General features: G+C 49.2%; 2 protein-coding genes across 15 annotated transcripts in view; one reads left to right on the top strand and one right to left on the bottom strand.

Moving 5' to 3' along the window:
- The first annotated feature begins 501 nt into the window (after positions 1-501).
- On the top strand, positions 502-12,549 carry LOC104660138 (NADH-cytochrome b5 reductase 2). 4 transcript variants are annotated; one of them, XM_030918934.1, is made up of 10 exons: positions 502-559; positions 3,214-3,457; positions 4,814-4,957; positions 5,174-5,246; positions 7,941-8,047; positions 8,338-8,467; positions 9,108-9,191; positions 9,857-9,942; positions 11,091-11,190; positions 12,104-12,549. In XM_030918934.1, exons 2-10 carry the CDS (start codon positions 3,365-3,367, stop codon positions 12,274-12,276), a joined length of 990 nt encoding a protein of 329 aa, XP_030774794.1. In that variant the 5' UTR covers positions 502-559; positions 3,214-3,364; the 3' UTR covers positions 12,277-12,549. The 4 variants fall into 4 exon arrangements, with proteins under 4 accessions (XP_030774794.1, XP_010358738.1, XP_030774795.1 ...); XM_010360436.2 differs by lacking the exon at positions 502-559 and having other exon boundaries at positions 3,431-3,987; XM_030918935.1 differs by lacking the exons at positions 502-559; positions 3,214-3,457 and adding an exon at positions 4,064-4,193.
- Positions 12,550-14,839: 2,290 nt separating this feature from the next.
- Positions 14,840-24,249, bottom strand: part of PPFIBP2 (PPFIA binding protein 2) — a 143,489-nt gene continuing 134,079 nt past the window's right edge. For 9 of the 11 annotated variants that reach the window (XM_030917579.1, XM_010360610.2, XM_030917581.1 and 6 more), the window contains 7 exons: positions 23,508-23,658; positions 23,131-23,242; positions 22,807-22,895; positions 22,388-22,510; positions 21,088-21,213; positions 20,196-20,384; positions 18,282-19,016 (listed from right to left, as the gene is read on the bottom strand). In XM_030917579.1, coding sequence (XP_030773439.1) covers positions 18,822-19,016; positions 20,196-20,384; positions 21,088-21,213; positions 22,388-22,510; positions 22,807-22,895; positions 23,131-23,242; positions 23,508-23,658 — 985 coding nt within the window. In that variant the 3' untranslated portion in view covers positions 18,282-18,821. Of the gene's footprint in view, positions 15,304-16,542; positions 16,609-18,281; positions 19,017-20,195; positions 20,385-21,087; positions 21,214-22,387; positions 22,511-22,806; positions 22,896-23,130; positions 23,243-23,507; positions 23,659-24,249 lie in introns of those variants that run through there. The other 2 variants (XM_030917588.1, XR_004053549.1) reach the window with 2 other exon arrangements.

Here is a 24,249-nt window from a genome sequence, read left to right as displayed (position 1 = left end):
ACAAGAGGGAACAGGCAGAGAAAATGAGAAGGAAGAATGAAGGGTAGAAACAAACTACTAAGAAAACCACAGGAAAAGGTGAGGTGCCTCTGGATTTCAAAGCCAAAAGTAAAGGTTTTTGACAGAGTCAAAGGGAGAAAACAATGTTTGTTCATTCATTCATACATGCAATAACTATTGAGCATCTATCAATTGCCAGACACTGTTCTAGGGATATAGCAGTAGCTAAAATAGAGAAAGTAACTCCCATCCTCATGAAGCTTACTGATATGGTTTGGCTGTGTCCTCATCCAAATCTCACCCTGTAGTTCCCATAATCTCCATGTATTGTGGGAGGGACCTAGTGGGAGGTGGTTGAATCATGGATCATGGGGGCAATTACCCTTAGGCTGTTCTCGTGATAGTGAGTGAGTTATTACAAGATCTGATGGTTTTATAAGGGGCTTTTCCCCTTTTGCTCAGCACTTCTCCTTCCTGCTGCCATGTGAAGAAGGATGTGTTTGCTTCCCCTTTCGCCATGATTGTAAGTTTCCTGAGGCCGCCCCAGCCAGGCTGAACTGTGAGTCAATGGAAAACTTTTTCCTTTGTAAATTAGCCAGTGTCGGGTATGTCCTTATGGGAGCATGAGAATGGACTAATACACTTACAATCTATGTAACAAATAAGTAAAATATGTTGTATAGGTAAAAAAGTATATGATCTGGTGCTATCTTACGGAGACAAATTAAGCAAGGAAGGGAACAGAGTGCAATGGAAAGGATTGTTCCTCTCCTAGGTGAAGAAGTATTTATGGACCATCTATCATGTGTGCTAAATGCTATAGGCAGAGATGAATTCATTCATTTCTTCATTAAATATTAATTGAATGTTGTCTTTGTGACAGTCAGTGTGCTAAACCCTGGGAAAACAAGGTGTCTGCCATCAAAGAACTTCCAGACTATTGTGAAAGTCAGTCATTTAATAATGCACTGTTCAAATGTACAATTACAAACTAAAGTAAAAGCTATGAATAGGACCGGGTGTGGTGGCTCACACCTAAAATCTCAGGACTTTGGGAGGCCAAGGAGGAAAGATCCCTTGAGGCTAGGAGTTCCAGGCTGTACTGTGCAATGACCATGCTTGTGAATAGCCATTGGTCTCCACCCTGGGCAACAAAGCGAGACCGTTATCTCTACAAAAAATACAAAAATTACCCAGGTATATGGCAACAGTCCTTGCTACTCAGAGGCTGAGGCTGGAGGCTAGCTTGAGCTGGGGAGTTCAAAGTTGTAGTGATCTATGATCACGCCATTGTACTCCAGCCTGGGCAACAGAGTGAGACTTTGTCTCCGAAAAAAGAAAAAGGCTATGAATAGAATAGTTAAAGTAAGAGAAAAATTAAATTTAACAGAGTTTCCTTGAGCAAAAAACAAGTTATGAATCAGGTAACCCTAAGAACCAGAATAAGTTCAGAGCAACTCTGGGGCTGCCACATGGTTGCATAATACTTATGGACAGAAACAGGAAAGCGATGTACAGAAAACATAAGTGAAGTACAGAAACAGCGGGATTGGTTACAGCTTATCATTTGCCTTATTTGCACACAGTCTGAACAGTTGGCTGCCTATAATGGGCTGAAACTCCATGATTGGTACAATAGTCGGTTACAGTTCACTATGTATGAAGAAACTTTTAGGGTGAACCTAAAATATGTAAGGAGGCAGCTTTAAATTAAACTTAGTTTGACAGACTATAATATGTACATGTACTTAAGTTGGGGGATCACAGAAGCATCTCCAAGGGAGTGATATCTGACCCGAGATCCAAAGAATGTATAAGAATGAAAGACATAAACACTTGTTATAAACTACTGTAACTAAAACAGTGTGGTATTGTGACATGGTTAGGCAACTAAATAATGTAAGAGAAATGGGAGGCCAGAGCTACATTCACACACTTATGAAAACTGACATAGCACAGGGGTAGCAGATCAGTTGCAGGTCAGTGGCCAGGTGTGAGCAATTCAATAAATGTTACTGAAAAAAACACATTAGCCACATGGAAAAATGAAATTGTATCCCTGCCTCACACCCTACACAGAAATCAATTCCAAGTGGTTGAAAAACTTAAATGTGAAAGGAAAATCTTTAAATGTTATTGGGGAAAATACACAATATCTTTAAGGGCTTGGGTAGAAATAGACAAGCCACAAAAATCACTAACTATAAAGGCAAAAAAATTGAAGATTGGTACATTTGGTTACACTGCAATTCAAATTTCTATTTGTCAGACTACATCACAAAAAAGTGGGACAGAAAATAAAGAAAGAAAAAAGAAAAAGTTACAAATTATGAGAAAACATTTATAACTCATGTAACTGGCAAAGAAGGGATATCTAAAATATATATAAAAGACTCCTAAAAATCAGTAAGAAAAAAACAATGCAACAGAAAAATGAGCAAAAATCATGAGGAGGCATTTCTTTTTTCTGAAAAGGAAGCTCCATGGGAAATAAATATATTAAAGATGTTCAACCTTATTAGCAGTTATTAGGTAATGCAAATTGGGTTCCTGAGACATCATTTTACACTTATCGCATTGTCAAAAATTAAAATATCTGACAATAATATCCAAGCACCTACGGGTAAATCAAAAGTAAAGGCATTTGATTAAGTCAAAGAGAGAAAATTAAGTTTGTTTATTCATTCACACAGCAAGAATTTTTGAGCCTGTGGTGGTGTGTGTTTTGGGGATAAGGGTTGGTGAAGTGTTACGGGTTATTGTTTTCACCCCAATTCTTATGTTGAAGCACTAACCCCCAGTACCTAAGGATGTGACCTTATTTGAAGATAGAGCCTTTACATAAGTAATCAAGTTAAAACAAGGTCATTAGGATGGACCCTAATTGAACATGACTGGTGTCCTCATAAAAGGGGAAATTTGGACACAGGGGACACACATAGAGGGATGAAGATATGGAGATACAGGAAGAAGATGCCCCTTCTCCTAGCCCCTCTCCTACAAACCTAGGAGAGGCATGGAACGATCCCTCCCTCCCAGCCCTCAGAAGGAACCTACTCTGCCCACACCTTGATTTTGGACTTCCAGCCCCCAGACCTGTGAGACAATAAACTTTTGTTGTTTAAGCCGCTCAGTCTGTGGCACTTTGTTACAGCAGCCCTAGCAGAGTCAAACAGGTGGGGATCTGCTTCTGGGCGTCTCTGTTTCACACAGGTCCTGAGGCAAGAATTTGCCTTTGCCTGTAATCAAGGGTGAGCGGACAGCGAAGGTTCCAAAATGCACCGTGAAGACCCTCTAACTGTGCCTACTGTTCTGCTCCCCTCCGATTGGCGCGGGGCCCTCGTCCTCCCTCTCCAACCAGCGAATGAATGAACGCATGAATACAGGAGTCTTCAACTCGGTGACGCCCCTGCTTCGGCCCCACCCGGAAAACCCCCCGCCCCGGACCAGGCCCAGAGTAGGTGCCCAAGAGGCATATTGAATGAATATATTCACGCGTTCTTTGCAGTTGCCTGAATTCTTCCTTCACCAGCATCCCCCTCCGCCCAGTCCCCCAGACGGCCTTCTCCAGCCTTGCCGAGTTTAAGTAAGCTGAGGGGTGCTCAGTGTGGCAGCTCTGCGTGTGCAGGGAAGGGGCCAGGATGCAGAGAGGCAGCACAGGAGCGAGGACGCCCCGGCTCAGCGCCCCGCCAGCCTCAGGATCGAGCGCTGCCCTGGGGGCAGGGCTGACCCAGAGCCAGCGGCTCGCGAGTGAGAGCCCCCCGACCACGGCCCTTCTCGGGGAGCGGGCCAGCAGCCGAGGTCCCAGCCTGCGGGGTCCGCCCGAGCCTCTGCCCTCCTGGGCGCGCGTGTCCGCGTCTCGGCCGGTTCCTCGTCGGCCAGGCGGAGCTGCAGGGCGGCGCCACGAGTCTGCGGGCCCGCGGGGGGAGCCGCGCTCCGGCCCCCGGCCAACCCCAGTTGGACGACATGTTGGGCGTCTCACTCCGGGTGGGTTCCGCGGCGGGGTGTATTTATGGAGTATTTAAGAAATATCTCCGTCGGGACGGCCGGAACAAAAGAGGCCGGAGGCCGGCTAGAGCCGGGAACGTCAGACCGGGCGGCTGGGAGCCGGAGCCAGAGGCGGGGGAGCGGTCGTGGGCGGGACCGCGAAGGGCTGGGAGCCGGGCGGGCCGGCTCGGATTCCGGAAGGCGTGGTGAGGGCTGAGACTCCAGTGCCCGGGCGGGAGGAGAGGGAACTTTCCCCGTCAGGCTTGCGTTGGGAGAGGAGCAGGCCGGCGTTGTGAGGTAGGGACAGATGCGGGGAGGCTGGCCGAGTCTCTGGCAGTTGAGTGCCCAGGCCCCCCTCGCCCTGTCCAGGAGAGTGTTGGGGAGTCCCCAGGCTCTAAGTCACGGGACACCTCTTAGAGCTACGCACCCTAGTTCTGTCTTTAGGGACTGGGCCCCTCATTCCAGATTGTGTGTTAGGGGTAATGTCCTCCACCTTCACCTCGAGGAAGGGACTTCCAGTGTGTGAACCTTTGGCTGTAGCTAGGAGGGGCCTGGTGACCTGAGCACCCCAGGCCATGTGTGCGGCCCGGTCCAGGGGCCTGAAACATCCTTCCTGTGTGACCTGCAGCTGACCCCTCCCTACCTTCTGGTCCGCCACAGGCTGTCCCAGCCGCCTTCTGTGTCACTACGGCTCTCTTTGCCTATTTCCTTCAGGCCTGAGCTCAGCTTCTGTGCCTTTGGTGAGGGGAGGGTGTACTGCGCCCGAGAGCTGCCCTGTCCAGCGCGGGCAAGACCTGAGGTGCTTTGCTTACATTGTGTCTGCCAGGACCCGTCACTGCTCCTGACCATCACCGTCATTGGGGTCACTGTTCTCGTGTTGGTCCTGAAGAGCATGAACTCCAGGAAGAGAGAGCCTATCACCTTACAAGACCCTGAAGCCAAGTACCCGCTGCCCTTGATTGAGAAAGAGGTAATGGGTCAGCCCTGTGGGTGTAAGGCAGTAAGTGGATGATGGCTGGGATGTCAGGGCAGCCAGACAGTCATCTCATGGCCTCCAGTTCACTCCCTACCGCCCTGTGTGCGTGTGCTGGAATAGCGCCAAACGGATCTCCTTTCCCAGGCATCTCACCTGCCCAACAAGGCTTCTAGAAAGCTGACAGAACCTGCCTATGTTTTGTTTTGTTAGAAAATCAGCCACAACACCCGGAGGTTCCGCTTTGAACTGCCTTCGCCTGACCATGTCTTAGGACTTCCTGTAGGTGAGCTGGGCTTGGGTCATCACCAGGACTGGGGCCTCTGGGGGCTAAGCCCTCCTCTCCGAACAGAAACACAGGTTTCCCACGTCCTGAGGTGTGGAAGATGCCCTCATGCTCCTCCTGAGCCTGTGTGCTCAGGGAGATAGGTGGATGGATGTGGGACAGAAAATTTATTTTCTTCATTATTCCAATTGGGCTGACACAAGAATGGTACCTCAGTGAGCATTGAAAAGAACTGAACCTAGAGCCAAAAGGCCTAAGATCTCATGGAAGGCTCCTTGCTGGGGAACTTTAGGGAAGTCCTTCAATCTCTCTGAGCCCCAGTCTATGAAATGGGATTTCCCAGGCCTGCCTGTCTACCTCACTTGGGTTGTTGTGAAAGTAGAGACTGATGGATATGAAAATTCAGAAACTGCAAACTATTGTGCACCAGGGAGGGATGGGAGGAACCAATGGTCAGGGGAAAGGCCCAGAATGTGCAGGCAGGCAGGAATGAGTCAGGTGTGCCCTGCCCCCACGGTCACTTAGATTCTCTGCAGGGGCCTCAGACCCACATAAGGAGGGGCCAGCCCTAGGAGTCCTAGAGTTGAGTTATCCCATTTCTAATCTGTAACACCACCAGATAGCTGAGTCAGTCTTAGTGCAGTAGAAAACTGCTAGAATCAGGGATTCAGAGAAGCTTTGTATAATTTGCTAGTGCTGCTTGCCTGCCTGGTGGATCCTACTCCATGGCCTATTTTTCTTATATGCACAGGACAAAACCTTGACCTCAACTCCATCAGGGGGTGAGATTACACTCTAGCCAGCTGGCTGGGCCCCTGAGCCTCCTTGCTGCTCCCTCACTCCCTCTGTATGCACGAGAGCTCAGTGTTGTGCGTGCGGTCTCCCAGCTCTCTGCTTGGCCTGTCAGGCCGGTCCTGTTGGCAGGAAGCCTAAAAGAATGAAAAACTTTGAGATACAGAATTTCTTAGAAACTGTCTTGACCCACTATCTCCTCAGCCTTGACCTAGGCCGTGCAGAGTTAGTGGGACAAGGTAATGTAGAGGCTTCTGGGAGAGTCTAATATGAAGCCTCAGAATTCGCTGCTTTGTCCCAGGTCAGTGGAAGTGAAGCCAGTTAGAGATAGGGCCTGAAGGACCAGCCAGGGAGCCCCATTTGCCCAGGGGACACCCTTGGGCCAGGCCTAGGTGGCTGCATATGAAGGAGCCTTTCCAGGTTTCCAGTTTCAGGTTCTCAGAAGGAAGCTAGGTGTCTCAGGCACTTATTCCTGCGTATCCCTGGTGCCCAGAGGGACCATGACCAGAGTCATTGAGCCTGTTCTGAGCCCAGAGTGTTGGCACCTCAAAGACTTGGCTCATCCCCTTGAATCAGCTTCAGGGAGCAACCCCTCTAGTGCCTACTCTGCCTCCTTTCTTCTCCTCCTGCCTCCTCCTCCTCCCTGCACCTTAGGTCTTGGTTTCTATCCATATTTCTGTTCCATCTTCCTTGTCTCTTGACTAATTTCCTGTATGTAGTCCACTCAGTTTCTGAGCGAGTAGAAACTGAGGGAGTAGAAACTGACTACATACAGGAAATTAGTCAAGGTTTAGGGTTAGGGTTAGGGTTACAAAACTTTATCTCTTGATTGCACTCCTGTCCCTGCCACTAATTGCCTTAGTAATTTGAGTCTCACATTTTGGATCCAACAGGTTGTAGCTGCCCAGTGTATCATCTGACAGTGGGATGTAGTCATGATCCATAGGTCTCCGGCCATACCTGCTTTATTGAATTCTACCCAGGAAGGGCAGAGTTACATGGTTTAAAACTTCACTGCTACTCCTCACAGGGCCATAGGCCAGGAAGACATGATATTGTTGCTTCATTTGCTCCATGGGTACCCAAATCCTAGGACCCTATAGTATCTATGAGCCCAGGCCTGCTCTGTGCCTAATACCAGGATACAGATGGAGTAGTTGTAATTTATTCACAGACCCCAGTGATACATCCAGTTTAGGAAGAAATTAGTGTGTGAAGGCCACATATCTTTCTTGAATAGACAAATACTCCTTCCTGTAATTTTTTTTTTTTTTTTATTTTTTTGAGACAGGGTCTCATTCTGTCGTCCAGGCTGGAATGCAGTGGCACGGTCTCAGCTCACTGCAGCCTTGACTTCTGGGCTCAGGTGATGCTCCCACCTCAGCCTCCCAAGTAGCTGAGACTACAGGTGTGCACCACCACACCTGGCTAATTTTTTGTATTTTTTTGTAGAGATGGGGTTTCGCCATGTTGGCCAGGCTGGTCTCAAACTCCTGAGCTCAAGCAATCCACCCGCCTCTGGGCTGGGATTACAGGGGTGAGCTACCATGTCTGACCCCTTTCTGTAATTTTTAATATTCACCCTCCAACTTTAATGATCTTTTCCTGCTCCAAAAGCAGTTATACTATGATCACAGGTGGGCAGACATATCATCCCTATTTTACAGATTAAGACACCAAAACCCAGAGAGGTGAAGTGACTTGCCTAGGGTAGCACAGTGAGGCAGAGCAGGCCTAGGATCCAGGCATCCCATATTGGGGCTCCTTCCCTGCTCTCTCCTTCCCGCCCCCCTTAACATTCTGCCCCAGTATTTGCTGCCTTCACTGAAGCTCAGTCCTTTATCCCTGGGCCTTATTTAAGCTAAGTATGCTTTGACTCAGTGCTTGATGCCTTTTCTATAGGTAACTATGTCCAGCTCTTGGCGAAAATTGATAATGAATTGGTGGTCAGGGCTTACACGCCTGTCTCCAGTGATGATGACAGAGGCTTTGTGGACCTAATTATAAAGGTAAAGAGTGCCCACCATATCTGGCTGCCTCGTGCTTTCAAGCCTATTGAGGGTGGTGGGGTGGAGGGGCAGTGCTTTTTCTCTGAGGGGACATATGCCCTAGACAGGGCTTTCCAGCAGTGAAGCTACAGTTAACCTTAAGACAGCTTCATCTTCAGGGACTGAGTACAGCAATTGAGAGAGCAGAACATTTTCTCTGCAAAGCTTCCAGCAGTAAATGCATTTTCTGGTTGTGTGTGGCTGTGGCATTGTGTCTGGGAATGTGAAAGCAGTGCTGCCTTGCTTTTCAGATCTACTTCAAAAATGTACACCCCCAATATCCTGAAGGGGGGAAGATGACTCAGTATTTGGAGAGCTTGAAAATCGGGGACACCATCTTTTTTCGAGGGCCAAAGGGACGCTTGTTTTACCATGGGCCAGGTACTGGAGGGGTTCATACTGGGCTCCCAGCCGGAGGAAGATTCCTTCAATGGTTCCATTGTTCTCGTACACGCCTCAGATTTGAGTCACAAGGGGTTGTCCTTAGTCTTTATTCATTCACACACAATGCATAATGACCACACTTGTTATACATTCACACACCCACTTCATGAGGTTGTAAGCTTTTTTAAGGTAGGGGAATGATTTGGCGTTTCCTCGTCATTGTATCAATGTCTCCAGCACAATGCCTGATACATAAATGTTGCCTGCTAATACTGAAAAATGGATGGAGGAGTCTATGCTCCTTTGTTTACTCACATAGCCATTATTTACTCACTGGTTCACCTCTGTGAGTGAGAGTGCTCTTTGAGTCTCTGTGTTAACTTCAGCTTGCCCCTCTTTTTCCTCAGAACCAAAGGTCCGGCGATGCCCTGAGCAGACTCAGGCTCTATTCCCACTTTGTGCACTGGGGCGCCAGAACTCGCTGAGGAGACTGCCCTGGCCTACTTCACCAGCTTAAAATGGTGCAGACAGTCCCTTAGTTGGAGCTGCCTCCTGGGAGTCCCAAGGAATGTCAGTGATCTTTTGCAGTCTCTTAGGCAAGAACTGCAGAGGTCATAAGTATTCTCTGTGTTTCCAGGGAATCTTGGAATCAGACCAGACCAGACGAGTGAGCCTAAAAAAACACTGGCCCATCACCTGGGAATGATTGCTGGGGGCACAGGTAAGAGGCTTCTAGGGGCTCCATCCGGAGAATGAGCCCTGAGACCATTCTGACTTGGGAGTCATTTGATCCTCGAAGGGACAACATGAGCGATTTCACCCCCAGCTGTAGAAGGTGGGAATGATGAATCAGTGACAGGTCTTGAAACTGACCCTGTGTGCCCTGCTTCCCCTAACTAACATGGTGGTTGCTCAGGAGCCTTGTGGGGACCTCTCAGGTCAGGCTGGGGGCCAAGCTGGGCAGGCCCACCCATGCTGTCCCAGGAGCGCCTGGACCCAGTTCAAGTCTGACTCTCCCCATCCCTTGAAAGTGACTGCCTGAAGGAAGAGAACAGTCTTTGAAGGAGACATACAATGTGCCAGGCACTGTAATAGGCACTCTTAAAGCTATCACATTTACCCGTCATTAATTGTTTGATGAATGAGGACACGGAAGAACTTAGAGTGTTCTTTCCATCTTGCCATATGAAAATGAGAAAGACCTTCTGACTTACTGTTGCATTAGAAAGGAAAACCAAAATGAAGGGCTGTTTCCCACTTTTGAGTTTTGGGGGCAGAAGTGAGAAAAGGATAACTGGGGCTGGGGGCAGGTAAGCTTGCTGCAGGTCAGGGACTGTGGGCTTCAGAGACAGGGAGAAAGCTGGCTGCCCACTCACTATGTTCCAGGCATCACACCCATGTTGCAGCTCATTCGCCACATCACCAAGGACCCCAGTGACAGCACCAGGATATCCCTCATCTTTGCCAACCAGGTCAGTTCCTGCTGAGCTTGCAGTGGTAGGATGGAATGTTTGCTGAGCTGGGCTCTTGTTTTCATTTCTCCTCCATTGACTGAGCTCATGCTGCTTGGGTGCCTGTGACTGTGGGAGGGCTTAGTGGGATCAACAGGGCTGCAGGCAGCTGGAGAAGCTGAGTCTAGGCCTGCTTTTTGTATGTATTTAACTCTTTCGTGTCTCCTCAGCCAACCCTAAGCACTAAGCATTCCTTTTTTCCTTAATATGTATTGCTACATTTTTGCTAAGTGCAAAATCACAGATGTCCTCAGTAGACACTTCAGAAAATACAGAATATAAACATTTACTTATTTTTTAAATCTTTTTTCTATATATGCTATATATTTATAATTTATATATGCATTTTTTTCACTCAGCATTACCACACAGGCATTTTCTTCTCTTTAAACTGCTTTATAAATATTTTCATCATAGTTTTTATCAAGTTGCACTATAATCTACTCACTTCTATATTCAGGCTGTTTTCAGTTATAAATAATATGGTGATGAATAATTGTGCCTACGCTTGATTACTTTTAGATTATTTTCTAAAACAGAATCCCAGAAGTGGAATGACTGGGATGAGAATCATGAAGATTCTGTGCAGGTCTTCTGTGCAGTATGTTTGAGCCTATGACAGGTTATTTTTGGCTTTGGTTCCCTTTCCCCCAAATGAGGCTCCAGACTGTTTTCCTCTCCTTCACATATCCAGTGCTGTTCTATCACAGGACTTTCTGAGCCCATTACATTTCTTCCAGGAGATCCTGGGCCTGCACTGAGCTTGTTCCAGTTAGGTTTGCTGTGCTAGAACTCAGTGTAGATGTAGGAGGCAGGGCTGGAGCTCTGTGTGAAGCCATCCTGGCCAGTGCTTGGCAAAGGTCCTTCTAGCTGGAGGCAGTCACTACAGCTCCATGGGAACCTACATCCTACCACCAACTTCATCCACAAGACAAACGGTTTGATCTTCACGAGCAGCAGCAGAACTCTTGTTTGCCCTGAAAGTTGGCAGCGAGCATTCCAGTTGGAGCGGCAGCAGCTTTGGCCAAGAGTATGCTGGCCAGTGTAGTCAGTCCAGGGAACAACAGGATGGCCCTGGAGGGGCTTTTCTAGTGTTGCTTCTTTTCTAGACAGAGGAGGATATATTGGTCAGAAAAGAGCTTGAAGAAATTGCCAGGACTCACCCAGACCAGTTCGACCTGTGGTACACCCTGGACAGGCCTCCTATTGGTATGATATCCAGTGCCCTCACCCACCATGGGTCAGCACCAACCCTTGACCACTTTGAGGACTGGTCTCTGTTTCTTTGTTTTGTTTTTGTTTTATAGGGTCAGATGTGGGGGTGAAGCCTTGGGCTGTGGCTCCAGGTGGGAAATGTGAGAAATTGAGGGAGAGAGGATTTGGGATGGCCTGCTTTTAAGGGTAATCAAGAGCAGGTGTCTAATACATCAGCAGCACCCCACACACTGCACTGAACATCAAAAGGGACACTGCCCCTGTCCACTCTGAACACCCACCCACTCCACATACCATCACATACACATCTAATATGGGCACTGACCCCTTCACCACTCACGCCTCTGCTTATGGCCACCACACCCCTCACCACCCACCTCGCCTGAACAGCAATCTTCACATGCTGAGACCCCAGACAGCTGCTGCAGCCCAGGCAGCATCCCAGCAACCACTGTGCACAGAGCACCCCACAGGTGCACATCTCACACTGCCCCTAGCTGTACCTGCTTGTCATACAGCTTCGTGGTTGGCAGAGGGCGCTACCCGACTGAGCAATTCTGAGCAGTTCCACTAACACCAGGCCACACCCTGCCGGACAACTGCAGCTGGCTGTATTGATTCACACACCTCGGTATAACTCATTGTGTTCTCCTTCCTCATCAATGCTGACAGCTGACAGCAGCAGGGCTTCAGGGTCCCCGCAGTGAGCCTGCGACCTGGGGTGACTGCTGCAGAGGGCTGTTTACTAGTTCTGAGGCTTTTTGCAGGGAGCAGTAGTACAGACTTCTAAGCCTTTGTAGAGCAGCTTGTCACCTCCTCCCTGGTTGAGGGTGGGTATATAGGCGGCTTGGGATCAGGAACTCCACCTGGCATCCCACAGCTTTCTCCTGCGTCTGCTTCATTTCAGGCTGGAAGTACAGCTCAGGCTTTGTTACTGCCGACATGATCAAGGAGCACCTTCCTCCTCCAGGGAAGTCCACGCTCATCCTGGTGTGTGGCCCACCACCCCTGATCCAGATGGCGGCTCACCCTAACCTGGAGAAGTTGGGTTATACCCAGGACATGATTTTCACCTACTAACACCTCCATGTGCTCAGGAAATTTGCATGTCCCTTTTCATCTGTTTCAGAGTAAGTTCAATTTCACCATGTTAAACTGGGATGTTTTCAAAAGTGCCTTGCCATGTACCCTCACGCAGACACTGGTTCTCTCTCTTTTGGGTGTGGGCCTAACAAGAAGGGCTTAAGGGGCTGGAGACTGGCTGCTGGGGCCTCCTAGCTTGGAGGCTGGAAGGAGCTCCATTTCAGTATCTTTCTCCATGGTTTTGTGAAATAAACTCAAGTACAAAGCAGATAGCCCGTGAAGTGTGGCTCTGTGGGGGACCTGCTAGGTAGTCAGAGGCCATGGCCTGGCCTGTGAGTTGGCTTCTGCATACCCATGGGGGTCAGAACTGTCAAGTGTCGGGGCAATTCCCAAAAAACTCCAAGTGGGGTCTCATCAACTCTCAAGAATGTCTCCATGGCACTGGGGGTCATGGTAGGAGTGGTTACACACAGAAACTTCCCAACTTTCAAAGTCAGATTCCAGAAACTGCCTTAAATCCTTTGTAGTATCATGAAACCCAAACGATACGAGTGACCACGTGGCCCCCTGTGGTTCATGGCCAGGATGACACAGTGCTGCTCTGTTACCTGTGAGTGGGTAGAGCTGCTTCTGCCCTGCTTCATAGAAGTCTCATAACCAACCAGAGATTCTGTAGGGATTTTGTTCTCCAAATTACAGATGAGGAAACTGAGGCCTGGAGACTGTGTTCCCAGGTCATTCAACCAGTGGGTGGCAAAGCTGGCCTTAAATCTGGGCCAGTTTTATTCTAAGTTCCCCTTTTCACAAAAACTGACATAATGGCGGCCACATTGGAACTTGGTGTCACTGGACTTGTTACTCAGTGTGCATGTGTGTGAGGGAGAGGGGAGGGGAGAGAGAGAACAGGGCTCTGGGGAGCTCTCTGAAGTACAGCTGTGTCCTACCCTCCGGTGGCCAAACACAGAGATGACCTCACAGAAGGTCTGTGGGGGTGGGAGGGAGGGGTGGCCAACCTCACCCATCCACCTGTTCAGTGTCTCCTTGGGGATCCTTCACTGTTTTCAAGGGAGACCCCACTCTGGCCACCCCTTCTCTCCAGGACGCACTCCAGGGTCTGGCTCCCAAGGCCTTTCTTGATTTGGCTCCTGCTGACTTTGTCAGATTTTCCTTTCCCTGGGCCCTCAACTCCTACCCCATTGTCTCGCCTAGTGGTTCTTCAACTAAGGGTGATTTTGCTGCTCAGGGAACAGATAACAAAGTCCAAAGACATGTTGGTTGTCAACTAGAGAAGGGGTGCATCTACCGTTTATTGGCATCTAGAGGGTAGAGACCAAGGATGCTGCTAAACATCTTAAAACCCACAGGAGAGCCTCCATCACAGAGTATTACGCAGCCCAAAGTGACAGCAGCACAGAGGCCAGGAAACCCTGCTTTAGCCTACCAACTTTTGGCAATTCCTAGGTTGTGCTGGGCTGTTTTCAAGTCTGTCTACCTGGAATGCCCTTCTCCTCTGGCATATCTGGGAAAATATGATTTATCTTTCCAAATTCAAGTGTCACCTCTTCCATGGAACCTATTCAGACTCCTTCCCCAAACCCCCATTAAAAATGGTAACATGCGCTTTTAGGCTGCAGAAACTAATATTGGAGCATCTGTATCCTTTGGCAAAGTCTTGTTTGAAACTGGTCTGTACTCCACTAGACTGTAAGCACCTTCAGGCAGGGACCTTGGCATTCATGCCTATATCTCTAGCCCTGGCATGGAAAGTACTTAACACACACATGTGAAGGAGTGGGTGGACGGGGAACTTAGGAGCATGGATCTCCTTGGCAACTGGAGGACTGTCTGTACAGGAACCAGCCCAGAGCAGGTGCTCCAAGTTTGTGGTGAGGACGGGTATGGTAAGATGACAAGAAACTTCAAGGTGAGCTGTGCTCTGGCTCAAGGGCAGACACGGCACTGTGGGAGAGCTGACCTGTAACTGGATCATGCGGGAGGGCTTCCTGAGAGATGGTCTCTTTGCCTTGCCTTGGGAGACAGGATTTTGCCTCATGAAGGGGACTAGGAGAAAAATGCATTTCCCAGTGAGGGAAGGGCCTGAGCAGACGCCTGGAGGGAGGAAAGACTAAAGAGTGGAGAGGAAACGGACATGTTTGGGAAGTTGGTGAGTTGAGGTGGAAACACGGAGCTTGAGGTGCCCAAGGGCCTTCCACTTGGGGGAGCTATTTAATCAGACATTATGCCTGAGCTGCTCCAAGGGCAAGGCCTGGGAGGCTGTGTGTCAGCTTGGGCGGAGGCAAAGGGCAGGGCGTGCATGTGTTGGGGACGCCTCTGCTCCAAGCTGGGAGGTTGCACAGATACCCCTTGCAGATGACGAGAGATAGAGTCAGGCAGGGCTGTGGGAAAGGGGCCTCGTTGCTTTCCCCGCTCACACCCTAAACACCTGCCTTGCCCGGCCACAGTGCTGTGAATGGAAAAGCATGCTCCTGTGAAGCAGCCCCGGAGGGAGCTCCCGGTGATCATTTCACAAAACGCAGTCTCTACAGAACATTCAAAACAGTTTTTCAGAACTTTTTTTCCAGCAGGTTTTATTAACTAACAGCTCTCCTCCTCGGGTGTGAGAGCCTCCAGGATGTCACCAGGAATAGCATGAGCCATCTAGTCTGCGTGCTGATATCTCACTGCCCTCCCACAAAAGTGGTCCGCAGACAAAAGTACAAAAGGTATGAAGCCTGCGGTGAAGAGCGCAGCATGGTTGAAGACACACACGGACCCTAGGGCCACCCCTGGACACCTGTCCCACAGCTCTGCTTTGTGCCTGTCGGCACCCTATCTGAGACACCCTGCCAGCCCAGAGTGGGCTTGCAGAGAGGGCTGTGTGCCAGCTCCCCACAGAAGCAAAGGCTCCGGACCCCCACACATGCCTCCCTACGCTCTCGGCCATGAAGAAAGTCATCTCCAGTCATCAGAGTCGGGGGCAGGCAGGCGAGAGTCATTCAGCAGCTGGTCCTGGCTCAGCATTGTCTGAAAAGGACACAGCCGAAGGGTCAATTTAACAGAGTTTTGGTCCAGGCTGCCCTGCGGCAGCTGCATGGGAACTAGAGGGCACTGGGTGAGGGCTGCATCTGACGCAGGTGTTTATAGTGTTTATAGTGTCCCAAGAAACCCTGAGTATTGGATCAGAATAAACAATACTATTAAGATAAAAATAAATTGTTCATCTTAGAAATAAATTTTCTATTTTCAGGCCACTGAAGGACTAGATCATAAGGGCAAGTGTGCTCAGATTCCTTTCATGGGTGGGCCAATAAATAAAAACGTTGAATAAAACTGATCCTGTTTGGAGTCAGGGAGACTTCCCTGTTTTGTCCTTGGATACAAGGAGAGTCGTGTGTCCCTGTCCTTGTCCTGTCTTCCCAATGGGCCTTGTTAGACAAGCAAAGTACAGTGGCAGGGGCCTCGATGGGGACAGACACTACAGCCAACAGGCTCAGTGATGGGATGTCCAAGAACTAAAAGGCCTTGGGAGTTATGGGTCCTCAAAAACAAATCCTGTGCTCTGTGGCTGCGCTCTGTGGCTGGCCTTTTCCTGCCGGCTTTAGTCTGCCTGTAAGCCTGGCAAGGAGGGTGTCATTAGCCCTGCTTTACAGATAACTAAGCCAAAGCTCAGGAGAGAATGACACCCCAGGTCACAGAGCTAGTGAAGTCAGAGCAGGGACTTGAGCCTCACTCCAAAACTGCTTTTTGAGGCCAAGCTTCTTCCCCATAATATAGTTTGTCCTTTCGGGCATGCCAGATGTGCTCACAAGGCTGTCAACGCTTTGTGATACCCAAAAAGTCAGAGGCACGGTAGGAAATGCATTTGTCTCTGGGCAGAGGGTGGAAGTGTCCACTAGGACAGGATGCAGCCTGGGCTCTAGGCTGATGAGACAGATGATCCAGAGTTGCTGAGCATTTTTGTTTCCTCATCTCTAAGCCTGGGAAGAGGACCTGAGATCTAGTGTGCTTTAGCTGGCTTTGGCTAATAGCCCATGAGCCTCCCCAATGCCCTTAAGGGCTCAAGGTCCAGTAACAGGCCAACAGAGAAGGCCCCTGGGCTGCTTTCTGCCTCGGGGCTGGCTCAGGCTCAGGCTCAGGCTCAGGCTGTGACCCCAGCACTGAGCACCATTCTTTGCTGTTCTCCAGGCCTTGTGCACTACCACACCAAACTCACTGGGCCTCCCTGGCACCAGTCTGACTGTGGGGAGAGGGTCAGAGTCCTACCGTAAGGCGGTGAATGTCTTGGGAGAGGAGCCCTATTTGCGTCACGGTACCTTCCGAAGGTGCCATCTGTAAAATGGGCAGCAGCCTGGTCAGCACACATGGATGCAGCTCGTGATTCACAGAAATGGCATGCAAGTCCTGTCATACTCAAGCCTGGCTTCTCCAGGGCATGCTTCCCTGGAGGGATGGGCAAGGAGGGGGCCAGGCCCTGAGGAGTGACAGGTGGGTGGAGCACATGCTGCTTCTGTTTCCTGGGGAAAGGCATCAATGTCCCACACTGCATGCATACCTCTCCTGGGGCCCCACTGTGAACTGGCATTCAGGGTACACAGAGGTAGGACACAGACTTGTCAGAAGCAGCCCTTCTGCATGTGTTCAATGTTCCAGCTATTTCCAGGAGCAGAGAGCAGTAGCAATGAAGGCCTTCAGGATGCTAAACAGACTCACACTAACCAGGCAACAGGAGCTCAGACACCAATGCCCTGACATAGGTAGGCATCCTTCCTCACTACTCAAGATCCTCCCTCCTGCCCCTCCTTCTCAGGTAATGCTGGTCTCTTCCTTCTTCCCTAAACCTACTTAGACACTGTAGATTTGGAAACATCCTCTGTAAATTTGGAGGGCACCAAGTGTAACCCCTCCCTTGTTTTATAGGTAGGAAAACTGAAGCCCACAAAGGGAACAGGACTCACTTGAGGGTGCAGAGAATCAGTGGCAAAACAGTTCCATGCAGGTTTTGAAAACAGGCACATGCAGAGATCCCTGTACTGTGACATAAGCAGCAAGGGACAAAGCCTGCCCTGACTGGCTCTACAACTCCAATGGCCAGACGTCAGCCTGAATGAGCACTTCTCATCCAGCGGACCTGGGTACCAGGATCTAACAGCAGCACTGCCAGCTGGCAAGCTTGTCCCGACATCTCTCACCTCCCAGAAGGCAGTGGCCTGTGGCAACAGACCATGCCTGAGGCTGCTGGTAGTTTAAGAAGCGAATCTTAGCATAGCCTCCATCTGGGACAGAATCAGAGTGCCACAATGGAATGGGGTCATCAGGCCATGCCCAGGCCATCAGATGGCGGTGATATGGTGTTACTCTTCTGCGATGAGGCCCAGGGGATTGAGGGGAGCCAAACGCTGCCTGGGGCAAACTAAAGTCTCTTGACCAGGAGCCCAGACTGGCAAGGCACGTCTCTCCCTCAGTCCCAGCCAGACAAGGCCCATCTGGAGGAGCCATTATCAGTCAGTCAGTCTCTAAATCAAGGGGACAGATCGCTTTCAGTTTTGCCAGCAGACAAACCAGCCCCCACCATGGTTATGAGCCTGGCTAAGTCAGTAATAGAGAAGCCAGCAAAACACATGAAAGAACAGAGAGTCTTTCCAGCAAAGTGCCCTTCTTATCTCCCCACCATCCCCTTCACTGGAGGGGCTCATGCCACTAAAACCAATCAGCTTTGAGGTCTGCACGACAGATGTGCCGTATGGTCAGGATGTGCATGAGACACGAAGCCCCCTCTGCTTCACAGAGGGAAGCAAATTCTGGAGCAGTGAGGCCACAGACCTCCTCTGAAGGCTATGGGAGGGGGTCCCGCCTTCTTCTACCTCCCGGTGAATCCTGAGCCTGCACCTGGCTGAGCATCAGGCTCAGTGCCATCGGCTCTTCAGCTCTGCGATTGGTAGGACTCCATTTCCAGCTACCCTCAGCTCTCTTTCCCCAACAAAGTTAAAGATATGTTGCACTGCTTGCTTTCCACATAAATATTGCTTTTATTACAAGAAAGAAGAGACCACCTCTGAAGTAAGGCACAACACAATTCCACTGTCACTGTGGCAGAAGTCCCTGTTGCTCATCCCTTTGATTTCAGCCAAGACTGTGGCCCACGGGCCTAAGGCACTTGAGCTTTTCCCTCAACTGAAGCACAGAGGGTGCCTGAGAGCTGAGCCTTGTGGGAGTGTCCATGGTCTCTGGACCTGCATCGAAGTTCATGTGTTTCCACTGGTGCTGAAGATGAACATCAAGACTTACTAGAAATGTAAAGGTGTCTTTAAGTGTCTTTCCTCCTGAGTCCACATTTGACAATGGTCCCCAAAGCCTGGCCCCTTAGAGATGCAGCTCCAGATCCTGGCCACCCTCAGAGTTCAAAGAGAGACTGGCCCAGGGGTACACACTTGCTGGAATGTTCTCTGCGAGTCATGCACATGTGCAGGGGTGAGGTGCAGTTATATGATGACACAGTGTTACTGTGAGCTCTCACGGTACACAGAGGGCAGGTGACAAGGGCATCAGCTAATCTGTCCCACCTGGTCCAGCCCATCCAGTTCAGGGGCATCAAGGGGGCTGAGGCCCCGGTAGCCACTGTAGACCCTGTGACTGTCACTGACACCGTCACTAGGCTCCACTGGGCAAATGTAGTCCGTCGATTCATCGAACTTCTTTTTTCTTATGTTTCCAAAGTGTGAAAATCCTAGTTTCCTTGGCTAAAACACAGCAAATGTAAGATTATGAGAAGGCAATCAGGGCAGTGTGCAGGTATGACTGACAATATAATTAAAATTTAAGAGCAGGCCCGCAAGGAGAGGAATGATGTAAACTGCTCCTAGAAAGATTCTAAACAAAACAGAGCTCTTGTAAGCAATTTGTATGCTGCAGAAAGGCCAACAGGTAAATAATCTTGAACAATAAGAGCTGCCCCTCCAATACTATGCCTGAAACTCATGCCTGGCTGCCCCACCAAAGTGACTTTCTTATTTCCATAGATGAACTGGGAGTTCCTTTAGAATGTACTTGAGGTCTGCACTTGAGGTGAAGCACAGAGAACTTGCCTCAGCACAGCTACTGGCACCCCAACCCTTTCCCATCTGAGCACCTGGCACCATCTAAAGGCATGTAGGATAGCCCCAGGTTGCTCCCTGCCCTAGCTTCACACAGCACTGTTTCTGCTTGACTCCCCCAGACATACTTCCTGTCCTGCTCCCTTGGGGAACGAGGTCTGTGCCTGAGTTATAGCTGGGCATGAAGCCTCAACACTACCAGGGATAGGACCAGCCTGGCCTCCAGAGGTTGCCCGTGGGTCTTTAGTCTGGGTAGAATGTGGTTTGAGGATGCTGTGGCTCAGGCAGGTCTAAAGGGCTTTGTGGGATTCTGGGAGCCCCAGTGAGTAGTGTTGGTGCTTGGAAGACCTTGGGACCTCTGGGTATCTGTGTGCTGGCCACGTCACAAAACAAGACAAATGGAACTAGCTTCCAATGGGAACACTTCCTATGTCAGCAGGACATCTTTGGCCAAGATCCCACGGCACTGTGGCACGCAGGCAGGCCTGACCGAAGGAAAGCCAGACTCGGAGCACTTCCGCTCTGCAAGATGAGTCACGGCAGCAATGGGGTAGAGGGTGAGCTATAAGTCACCTGAGGATAGGTGCTTCCTGAACATATTTTCTAGGCAAAGAAACCTGCACTGTCTTCCTTGGACTCAAAACTGGTGGAGAACTGGCTTAACAAAGACTGGCCTAACAGACCACAAGACCACAGCAGAAGCTGCAAGATCCTCCTTGTCCAGGCTGCGCATGCTGCTCTGGCTGTGGGCATCGAGCCAGGTGCTGTGCTGCCTGAGAGCCAGGAGGCAGCCCAGGGCCCACTCGGAAAGGGTCTGCAACTCACCCGGACTTTGGCTGTGGTGGTCAGTGGTGTGTAAGCTGGTGAGGCCATCTTCTCTCGCTTTTCCTGTTCAGCCTCTGGACCAATCAGGGCATTGAACTTGGTGGTCAGGTGGCGCCTGAGGAGCGTCTTTTGTGGGGGGATATTGAGAAGCATAGCCAGGGTGTCCCCAGTGAAGCGCGGCTCCAGGATCTAAGAAGGAACCAGAGACAAACCTGGCCAGGAGCAAATACAAATGGCTCGAGGGGAGGATGCCGAGAGATTGGCCTGTTGGGCTGGGGGCGCCTCCAGAACAGGGGCAGGAGCTCAGTCACTTGTTCTGAGTCCCACTCCTCTCACTGGCTGGCACAGGACCTGACTCTGAGCACACACTAGCACATTTGCTGACTGACCACCTTGTTTTCACAGAGCAGCAGAGAACTGGGACCTCTTTGGTAAGGCTCTCTCTCAGGATCTCCTCTGGATGACATCCAAGCCACCACACTTCCTCATTTCCCCTCTGCCTTTGTCACTGACAGATCTGAGTAGTGATAAGGATCATATTGCAGCAAGTGGGAAGCTGCATTTTCATGGCTTCCCTGTCCCTTCCCCAGCCCCACTGTTCCCTCAGGGACAGGCAGACCTGCCTTGTAAGCGTTGGTCTTCATGCAACCCACTGACCTAGAATCCTCAGGTCTCGTGCCAAGGAGGTGCTGCCAGAAGGCATCTTGCTTCCCTGAGGTATATTAATTCTCAAGGACAAGTTATCAAAATACTTTGAGATGTCAAATTATGCAAGAGCTTCAGATGAAGTACCTATTATTTTTGTTAGATTTTATGTCTTGTCCTTAATAAATAAGTTTCTGAATATCCCATTTGCACCAAGGCAGGTGGGCTAGGCCAGAGAGCCACTCACAATGAGGCCTCCATGGACTCCACTCCCTCGAAGATTGGGTGCATACTCTGCCAGGTCCACAGATCGCAACCACTCCATCACTCTGTGGTTGGACCACTGTACAACTTCTGAAGGAGAAAGGTTACTCTGTCAGAGGGAGGAAAGTGAGGAAGTTAGGCTTAATAGGTCCCACCATAGTCCTCTGTGGAGTCAGCCCCTGTAAGTAGCCCTGCCCCAGACGCATCACAACAATAGAAGACCCTCAAGCTTAGTGACCCACCCCATCTGCCAGAGCACCAGCCTCCCCAATTTCCAGGAAACAGAGCTCCCACTGAATCTTGCAAGATCTTCCACACTGAGATATCTGAATCCAGAATTCTGTTGCTCCCTCATTTTCTGGCTAACTTGGAGACAAATAAATGAGGACATTATAGTTATTCTTTCAGTGATTCAACAGAACTTTAAAGATGACTGTCAATTACAATCCAAGTGGTTTATAGATGAAAGATCTCCCTGGCATGGCCAACAATTTTAGGAGAGCACACCTTAAGATACTTATTCCTAAGTGCTCTCACCTAGCACTGTGGTCTTAAAAATGCACAGCGTTGTGCTTGACATATACAAGACATTCAAAACATGTTGGTTGAATAAGAAGAAAATAGGAGATAGATGGCAAAGGTAGCAGCCTAGGAAGCTGAGTTAATTTTACATCAAGGTTAGACCTAGTTCCCAGGAACAGAGGAGATAGGATGTGACTGACAATCTTCAGTTTGAGGGTCCACCAAGAACTCCAAAGTTCATGGAACATAATCAGTTATTTCTTCATGACTTGGGGTGCTGTCATTTTCCTATACTGTTTCTTCTGTAGCAAGACTGCTCATGGATCCCTTGTACCTGGGCCTGGAAGTCAGTTAATTTTGGATCTACAAGTAGGGATACCTATTCTGAAATGTCTAGCTTCTATGGGCTCCTCTTCCCCCTCCTCTGTCTCTTCTCTTCTACTGTGACACCCATCTTTCCATTTTTTCTTTCTGTCCCCCTCTCCTTTGCACCATATACTCATCTCCCTTAATCACTATGATGACTTTATAGCACGTGTCTCCCCAGTGGAGGGTGGGAGCTTAGAGGTCTATGGCTACTGTGAGACACAAAGTACAGGTAACGGGTGTTTGGGGCACCAGGAAGCACAAGCAAACAAAAGAATCCCAGGCACCATGATCCGAAAAACAGTGCTTTTATGATGTCATTCTTGTTTGCTCATGGTCGATGTTTCAGAGGTCCTGGTTCAGGGCTACCTGGAGAGATACTATTGTGGTCTCACCTCATCAGCTGGCCGCCGGTGCAGGCAGTGGGGGTTGAACTTGTTGACATGCAGCACGTGAATGGCACATTTGATGCTGAGATGATGTAGTTGGCTGGTGACTTTTAAGAAGAGTAAATCATTCTGAAAGAGGAAAGTTTGGTTGATAAACCAGAGTTTCCAAAGTGACAAAAGACCTCTGATGTCCCTTACGAGACCAAACATAGACAAGTCAACCACATCTCAGGAAGGTGCACGCAGAGACACCAATAGCTTATCACAGTGGTTTGTACTCTGCTACTTGGGACCTCTTTTGTGACAAATGATACTATTTCAAGGCCTTAAGAATATATGGAATCAAGTTTAAAATGACCACTATGGGTACATGTGAGCTGAGTGCTCACAGGGACAACTGAAATATTGAAAGAAAAACTCCTCACCACAGTTAGGTATTGCAGCATTCGTCCGTCAACTCTAGATTCATGAAACTGGTCTTTGTACTGGGGTAAGCCAATATCATCAAGCCACCCTACAAATACAAAAACCCCAGATGTGTCAGGATTCATGAGAATCAGAGAATGTAGATGCCAAAAAAAGGGGAGCAAATTATATTTTGAGGTTCGTGTTATTCCCCCAAAAGTTTAGTAATTCCTCTGCCTTTTACAAGGAGACAGCTGTCCTTGAGGTACTCATTTAACAGGGAAATTCTTTCTACCCTTAGTTGCTGCCAGAGACATACTTAATATATATATGCCTGTCCTTACGTGTCACCCAAATGTGGTCTAGCAGTGCAGATTTCTCCTCCTGTTTGGTGTTGATGGCTTTCACTGCTAAAATAAGCTTCTTCCTGTGGAGAGGGTGCTTAATTCCTAGCTCCTGAAATTAAAAGATGAAGACCACATGTGAAATTTTGGCAGGCAGTTTGGTCCTCAGAGAAAGCTGTGTGTGGGTGGAGATGCTCTGTGAGTATAGCAGTGGATCTCCGCACCGTGCCCTGGGATGCCAACCTGCAGCTACAGAGGGACTATCACCCTCCTTCATCCATCCTCCTGTGTGTGTGACAGGAGTGGTGGACCCTGCCCTCCCCATGCATTGGTTTGGGGAGAAATGGGCGCCTCCTCTCCCCAAGCTCAGCCCTTACCTTTTCCATGTCCTGAGGGGTGGCTGTCAATAAAGTGTGGCCAGAAGATACCCACTGCCTGGCAAAGATCACATACTGAGCCAGGCCAAAGTCCTCCAGCCACGCACACACACGCTCTGTGCTCCACTGGGCAAAGGGGGCATTGGCGTCACTGGGAAGCAGGAAAACAGCATATTCCTGTTAGTGGGAGAGCCTGAGGTTCTGAATCTAATCATGTCTCACAAACAAAACAAAACAAAAAACCTGTTTTTTAACAAACAACTTCCATCATGAGATTCTGTTGAACAAAATTCCAATACAACACACTCATAGGAGGAAGACCCTAGAGTTTTCTTAATAACACAAGATCTGAATTTCAAATCTCAGGCTACTTAGAGAATGGGGCAGCCTGTATGACCCTCCTGAGATCATGTTCACATGTCCTGGGTGCACATACACACATATACATGACACAAGCCCAGAGCTGTGGCCTCATTAGGCGGAATCATCTTTTTAGGAAAATGTTTAGAAAACTAGTTTTCTTAGTATTTAAGAGGGTCAGTTCTCTTAACATAAAAAAAAAAAAAAAAAACCCAGAAAGAAAAACACACACCAAAAACTAAAAGCAAAAACTTTCCAATCAACAACAGCTAACACATTACTTATTAACAAAACAAGAGGAACATTCACATTAAAGTCAATAAAAGGACAGTATGTTTTTTATCAGTGCTAACAACACTGCGACAAGAGTCGTAGCCAGTAT

Source organism: Rhinopithecus roxellana, chromosome 15 (assembly GCF_007565055.1).
Source record: "Rhinopithecus roxellana isolate Shanxi Qingling chromosome 15, ASM756505v1, whole genome shotgun sequence".
NCBI lineage: Eukaryota > Metazoa > Chordata > Mammalia > Primates > Cercopithecidae > Rhinopithecus > Rhinopithecus roxellana.
The sequence above is the reverse complement of the archived record's forward strand: the minus strand, read 5'-3'. Positions and strand labels throughout refer to the sequence as shown.